This window comes from Notechis scutatus, unplaced genomic scaffold, assembly GCF_049901735.1.
Source record: "Notechis scutatus isolate UNSWTSFEM ecotype Mainland unplaced genomic scaffold, rNotScu1.2 NSCUCTG29, whole genome shotgun sequence".
Classification (NCBI taxonomy): domain Eukaryota; kingdom Metazoa; phylum Chordata; class Lepidosauria; order Squamata; family Elapidae; genus Notechis; species Notechis scutatus.
In genome coordinates, this window is record NW_028263112.1 from 220 (window position 1) to 7,500 (window position 7,281).

The 7,281-nt window shown below is 54.0% G+C and overlaps 1 protein-coding gene across 1 annotated transcript; it reads right to left on the bottom strand.

Moving 5' to 3' along the window:
• Nucleotides 1-1,024: 1,024 nt before the first annotated feature.
• On the bottom strand, nucleotides 1,025-5,143 carry ENO3 (enolase 3; the record flags this gene model as incomplete). The annotated part of the gene is given in 7 exon segments (XM_087948643.1): nucleotides 1,025-1,051; nucleotides 1,054-1,246; nucleotides 1,454-1,587; nucleotides 1,707-1,776; nucleotides 4,340-4,398; nucleotides 4,708-4,803; nucleotides 4,938-5,143. Coding segments are annotated over 7 exon segments (664 nt in total), but the record flags the coding sequence as incomplete, so codon positions are not given.
• Between the last annotated feature and the right edge of the window lie 2,138 nt (nucleotides 5,144-7,281).

Genomic DNA, 7,281 nt, shown 5'->3' on the forward strand with positions numbered 1-7,281 from the left:
TCTATCTATCTATCATCTATATCTATCTATTTATCATCTATTTATCATATATCTATCTATCATCTATCTATCTATCTATCTATCTATCTATCTATCTATCTATCTATCTATCTATCCCTACCTGCCTATCTGCCTGTCTGCCTGTCTGCCTGTCTGCCTGTCTATCTATCTATCTATCTATCTATCCATCCATCCATCCATCTATCTATCTATTTATTCCAGGGGAATATCTATTCATGGTGGACTCCAACTCCCAGAATTCCTCCTCCGGTCAGGTCATCTCAGGGATTCTGGGACAGTTGGAAGTCCTACCAGTCTTAAAGTGGACAAGTTTGAAAGACCTTTGCCCTAAAGGAACCCTTGGGGGGGGAACGGGCCTCCTCCTCCTCCTCCTCCTCCTCCTCCTCCTCCTCCTCCGCTTGGCTTCCCTAAATTCCGCCTGCTTAAATCCGAGGGGGTGTCACCTTGGCAACTTGAAGACCGGAGCCACTTCACTTCCCAGAATACCAGAGTCCGCTTTGCTTTGTGGGAGTTCTGGGAGTTGGAAGTCCTCCGGTCTTAAAAAACGTTGCACATTCCTGGTTTGGAGAGTCCTGCGGAGTTTTTTTTCCTAAGGGAACGCAGCTTATTTTGGTAAATTCATCTTTTTTGGGGGGTTGGGGGTGGGTGTGACGTTACAAAACCTGCATTGCTTTTAGGGAAGTTGTGACAGTCGGGGGGGGGTGAAACCCTTTTCTGTGCCCCCCTTGGGTGGAAGGGCAGGAGAGAGGCAGGGGGCTGGCAACCCTCCCCCCTCCACTTCAACACCCCCCCCTTGGACCTCCCCTTCCCCGCCAAGAGGCCTGCATCCCCGCCCAGCCGAGGCTCCGGGGTTACAGCCACGCCAAGGCCAGGCCGAGCGGAGTGTGCGTGCATATATATGTGTGTGTGTGTGTGAAACCCAATCTTTGTGGCCGCAGCGAGGGAGGGGCGAGTGTGCCTGCCTCCCCATCCCTCCCCCCACCCACCCACCGCAGCCCCCCACCTTCATTGTTCTCCAGGATGTTGGGGCGAAGCCGCCTTCGTCTCCCACGTTGGTGGCGTCCTTCCCGTACTTGCTCTTGATGACGGCCTTCAGGTTGTGGTAGACCTCGGCCCCGATGCGCATGGCCTCCTTGAAGCTGCTGGCGCCCACCGGCAGGATCATGAACTCCTGCATGGCCAGCTTGTTCCCGGCGTGGGAGCCCCCGTTGATCACGTTGAAGGCCTGGTTGGGGAGGGGGGGAGGGGGAGGGCAAGCAGGCGGTGACCCCTCTGGGGCTCCGCTGCCCCGTGTCCTGACTCAGCTCTTGCCAAGCCTCCCCTCCCAGGGACACCCCCAAAAGCTTGCAAGACCCCCTCCATGAGCTGCGGCTGCTGAGGTGCCCCACCCCCATGTCCTTCCCCCCCCCCTTCCCCGGTCTGGCCCACTCACCGGCACCGGCAGGATGAGCTCCTTGTTGCCAGCCAGATCCGCGATGTGTCGGTAAAGGGGGACCCCCTTTTCGGCCGCCCCAGCCTTGCACACGGCCAGGGAGACCCCCAGGATGGCGTTGGCCCCGAACTTGGCTGTAAAGGCAAAAGGGGGTCAAAGGTGAGGAGGTTCCCCTGCTGGGGGGGGGGGGGGTGGGGTGGAAACAGGGGTGTGGGGGGCTTTGAGGCACACACACACACACACACACGCTTACATTTGTTCTCCGTTCCATCCAAGTCGATCATGACCCGGTCGATTTTTTCCTGCTCAACCACGCTGATTTTCTGCCAAGGGAACGGAAAAAAAAAACCAGGGGATTTTTATACCCAAAATGCGGAGCCACACACACACACACACACAAAAAAAAAAAAACACGAAGAAAAGAGGCCAAGTTCCCTATTTGGTCCTTAAAATAGAGCAAAAAAACAAACCAAAAAAAGCCTCATTTTGGGAAGAGAAACAGGAACAGAAGTTGAGGGCGGCGTGTCTCTTTTCTTTTATGTGCACCGAGAGCATTTGCACCAAAGACCAAATTCCTTGGGGGGGGTCCAAGCACACTTGGCCAATCAAAAGAATTCTATTTCTATCTCTATTTTCTATTCTATTTTATTCTCTAGTCTTATTCTTATTCTTATTCTACTCTATTCTATTCTAATTCCATTCCTATTCTATTCTGTTCTGTTCTGAATTCTATTCTATTCTGAATTTTATTCTGAATTCTATTCTATAGTCTATTCTGAATTCTATTCTATATTCTATTCGGAATTCTATTCTATTCTATTCTGAATTTTATTCTGAATTCTATTCTATATTCTATTCGGAATTCTATTCTATTCTATGTACACTGGGAGCATTTGCACCAAATTCCTTGGGTGTCCAACCACACTTGGCCAATAAAAAGAATTCTATTTCTATCTCTATTCTCTATTCTCTATTCTTATTCTACTCTACTCTACTCTACTCTACTCTATTCTATTCTCTATTCTTATTCTATTCTTCCATTCCTATTCTATTCTATTCTGAATTCTATTCTATGTACACTGACAGCATTTGCACCAAAGACCAAATTCCTTGGGGGTCCAACCACACTTGGCCAATAAAAAGAATTCTATTTCTATCTCTATTTTCTATTCTATTTAATTCTCTATTCTTATTATTTTACTCTACTCTATTCTATTCTATTCTTATTCTATTTCTATTTCTATTTCTATTCTATTCTATTCTGTTCTGTTCTGAATTCTATTCTATTCTGAATTTTATTCTGAATTCTATTCTATTCTATTCTATTCTATTCTATTCTATTCTATTCTTCTATTCTATTCTATTCCATTCCATTCCATTCCATGTACACTGGGAGCATTTGCACCAAAGACCAAATTCCTTGGGTGTCCAACCACACTTGGCCAATAAAAAGAATTCTATTTCTATCTCTATTTTCTATTCTATTTAATTCTCTATTCTTATTATTTTACTCTACTCTATTCTATTCTATTCTTATTCTATTTCTATTTCTATTTCTATTCTATTCTATTCTGTTCTGTTCTGTTCTGAATTCTATTCTATTCTGAATTTTATTCTGAATTCTATTCTATTCTATTCTATTCTATTCTATTCTTCTATTCTATTCTATTCCATTCCATTCCATTCCATTCCATGTACACTGGGAGCATTTGCACCAAAGACCAAATTCCTTGGGTGTCCAACCACACTTGGCCAATAAAAAGAATTCTATTTCTATCTCTATTTTCTATTCTATTTAATTCTCTATTCTTATTATTTTACTCTACTCTATTCTATTCTATTCTTATTCTATTTCTATTTCTATTTCTATTCTATTCTATTCTGTTCTGTTCTGTTCTGAATTCTATTCTATTCTGAATTTTATTCTGAATTCTATTCTATTCTATTCTATTCTATTCTATTCTCTTCTATTCTATTCTATTCCATTCCATTCCATTCCATTCCATGTACACTGGGAGCATTTGCACCAAAGACCAAATTCCTTGGGTGTCCAACCACACTTGGCCAATAAAAAAGAATTCTATTTCTATCTCTATTTTCTATTCTATTCTATTCTCTATTCTATTCTATTCTATTCTATTCTATTCTGTTCTGTTCTGTTCTGTTCTGTTCTGTTCTATTCTATTCTATTCTATTCTCTATTCTCTTCTAATTTTACTCTTATTCTTATTCTATTCTATTCTATATTCTATTCTCTATTCTATTCTCTATTCTATTCTATTGTATTCTCTATTCTATTCTATTCTCATTCTATTCTATTCTATTCTATTCTATTCTATTCTCTATTCTCTTCTAATTTTTACTCTTATTCTTATTCTATTCTATTCTGAATTCTATTCTATATTCTATTCTGAATTCTATTCTATGTACACCGACAGCATTTGCACCAAAGACCAAATCCCTTGGTGGGGTCCAACCACCCTTGGCCAATCAAAAGAATTCCATTCCTATTCCTAACCCCTACCTACCTACCTACCTGAAAGGCTCTCACCTGGAAAACACAAGAATCCTGCTCCAGGAGAAGGAGGGGAGGGGGCTCCCATCCCACCCACCCACCCCACACCCCAAACAACAAGGGAGGGGGGGTGGCTCTGAGGAAGGGGGCCCTCTCCTTAAGAAGAGCAAGGAATTGTAGGAAAGTTGTAGGAAAGCACCTGAGCAGGTGAGGAGTGGGAAGCCATCCGCAGTCAGGCCTGGGAGGGAGGGAGGGATGCAGGAGTCTTCAGGGGGCTTCACCCCAGGAACCCCCACCCCACCCCCTCAGGCACGGCTGCCACCCAACACTGGCCCGGCTCCTTCCTCCCACCCACCACCCCCCAGACTCACCTTCTCAATGAGGGCTGGGGCAATGGTCTTGTTGATGTGCTCCACAGCCTTCAATACCCCTGGGGAGGAAGCATTGGGGGGAGGGGGTCAGCAGGACAGGCTTGATACCCTCCTCCCCTCCCCCAGGAGCATCCAGGAGAGGCCCAAGGCTTCTGGGAGGGAGAGGGGCAGAGGATGCCCACCGAAGGGGCAGCAGTCACCCCTCCCTCTTCTTCCTTCTGTCTCCCCTCTCCTTCCTCCTATCCGAGCCAGCCAAGCTCTGCTCTTCCTTCCTCCGCCCTGCTTCCTCCCCCACCAAGGGTGGGGGGCTGCCCAGCCCCACACAGGCTTTGCAGAAGGGAGTCTCCCCCCGCTCCTGCTCCCCTTACCTTTGCCCAGGTACCTGGCTTTGTCCCCATCTCGCAGCTCCAGGGCTTCGTAAATGCCCGTCGATGCCCCGCTGGGCACCGCAGCCCGGAAGCGACCTGCCCAAAAAGAGAGAGAGAGAGAGAGAGAGAGAGAGAGAGAGAGAGAGATATTTGGGGGTGCAGCAGGTCCCAGGCCCACCTCCTCTTGCAAAGGGGGGCCCCCCTCCTCCCTCTCCCCTTCCAAAGGGTACCTTTGCTCGTGTGCAGGTCCACCTCCACCGTCGGGTTGCCCCGGGAGTCGAGGATTTCGCGGGCATGGATCTTCTGGATCAACATCCTGCGGGGCGAGGGAGGGTGGGCGTGAGCGGCGTGGGGGCGTCGGGGGGGTGGTGGCCTTGGCTGCCCACCCACCCAATTTTGTGCGGAGGAGCCGGCTGGGCCCTCGGTAGGCCGGAGGTGGAAGGAAGGGCACAGCTGGTGTTGCTGCCAAGGGCTAAAAATAGCCCCTCTCACTTGCTGCTCCGAGGCCCAGCTCCGGGGAGGAGGGTGGGTGGGATGCCAAGGGCCAGGCTGGAGGGTCTTTGGGGTGCCCCAAAGAGAGGAAAGGGCGAGGGGGGTGGCTGTGAAAAAGGGGGAGAGGTGGAAGGCCTGGTGCAGGAGAGGCCAGGAGGGATGGGAGGAGGGGGCTTTCTCAGGGGAGGGGGCTCCCACGGAGGTCTGTACAGGATCCCCTCCCTCTGGAGAGACCCCAGGGCAGGTGGGCTCCAACCTCCCCCCACTCCGACCGCTGCAAAGACCCCAGGGCAGGTGGGCTCCGACCTCCCCCATCCTGATCGATGGAGAGACCCCAGGGCAGGTGGGCTCCGACCTCCCCTCCCCAACCATTGCAGAGACCCCAGGGCAGGTGGGCTCCGACCTCCCCCCTTCCCAACCGTTGCAGAGACCCCAGGGCAGGTGGGCTCCGACCTCCCCCCACTCCGACCGCTGCAGAGACCCCAGGGCAGGTGGGCTCCGACCTCCCCCCTCCCCCAACCAAGTTGCAGAGACCCCAGGGCAGGCGGGCTCCGATCTCCCCCTCCCCAACCGTGCTGCAGAGACCCCAGGGCAGGTGGGCTCCGACCTCCCCCTCCCCAACCGCTGCAAAGACCCCAGGGCAGGTGGGCTCCGACCTCCCCCTCCCCAACCGTTGCAGAGACCCCAGGGCAGGTGGGCTCCGACCTCCCCTCCCCAACTGCTGCAGAGACCCCAGGGCAGGCAGGGGTCCGACCTCCTCCCAACCGTTGCAGAGACCCCAGGGCAGGCGGGGTCCGACCTCCCCTCCCCGACCGTTGCAGAGACCCCAGGGCAGGTGGGCTCCGACCTCCCCTCCCCAACCGCTGCAGAGACCCCAGGGCAGGTGGGCTCCGACCTCCCCCTCCGACTGCTGGAGAGACCCCAGGGCAGGTGGGCTCCGACCTCCCCCTCCCCAACCGTTGCAGAGACCCCAGGGCAGGCGGGCTCCGACCTCCCCCTCCCCAACCATTGCAGAGACCCCAGGGCAGGTGGGCTCCGACCTCCCCCTCCCCAACCGCTGCAGAGACCCCAGGGCAGGTGGGCTCCGACCTCCCCCTCCCCAACCGCTGCAGAGACCCCAGGGCAGGCGGGCTCCGACCTCCCCCTCCCCACCGCTGCAAAGACCCCAGGGCAGGGTGGAGCTCCTCCCTCCCCAACCGCTGGCAGAGACCCCAGGGCAGGCGGGGGCTGCTGGCTGCAGACCTGCCTCCCCCTCCCAATCTTCTTTAACCCCACCCCCCAGCCGGTCCAGGGCTCACTTGCTCGGGACTCGGGCTGGCTTGCACCGGAGCTGCTGGCAGTGGCGAAGGTGACCGGAGCCGGCCAGCAGCCTTTATTGGGTCCCTAAGCCGGACCCCGCCCTCCCCCCACCCCCCACCCCCCACCCCGGCTTAGGGACCATCGGCCAAGGCAGAGCGAGGCTGCCCCCACCCACCCACCAGCGCTCCCGGGCAGAGCATCCCCCCGCCTGCATCCCGGCCGGAGCATCCCTGCGCTCCGGTGCCAGCCCTGCACGGGGGGCGCTCCGGCCCCTCTGACCGCCCCCTCCCCCAAAGTCGTCTCTCTCTCTCTCTGGGCTCCCGGCCAACGTCTTGCCCTAAATTTAGCCCCGCGAAAGGTCGAGCGGGTCCCCCTCCAAGCACAAGCCGCCGCAACTTGAGAGCCGCCGCCCACTCAGCTTTCAGCCCGGAATGCGCCCCCGGCCCACCTCCGAGGATGGGTGGGTGGTTGGGTGGGTGGGACAGCTGGAAGCGGGGGCGGGGGTTGGGGGGCTGCACCGGGTGCATTTCCACCTGTCTGGGGGCCAGGGAGCAAAGGGGAAGGCGGGGGGGTGTGTAGAGGCTGGGGGCACAGCAACGTGTGTGTGGGGGGGTGGGAGGGGTGGAGAAGGCGGCATTGGCTGGGGAGGGGGTCGCATGCCAAGGCTGGCTGGAAGGGGCTGATGGGGGCTTTTTGGGGGAGAGGCATTGGCGTGGGTGGGGAGGGGTCGCATGCCAAGGCCGGCTGGAAGGGGCTGTTTGGGGCTTAGGGAAGGGAGAGGCG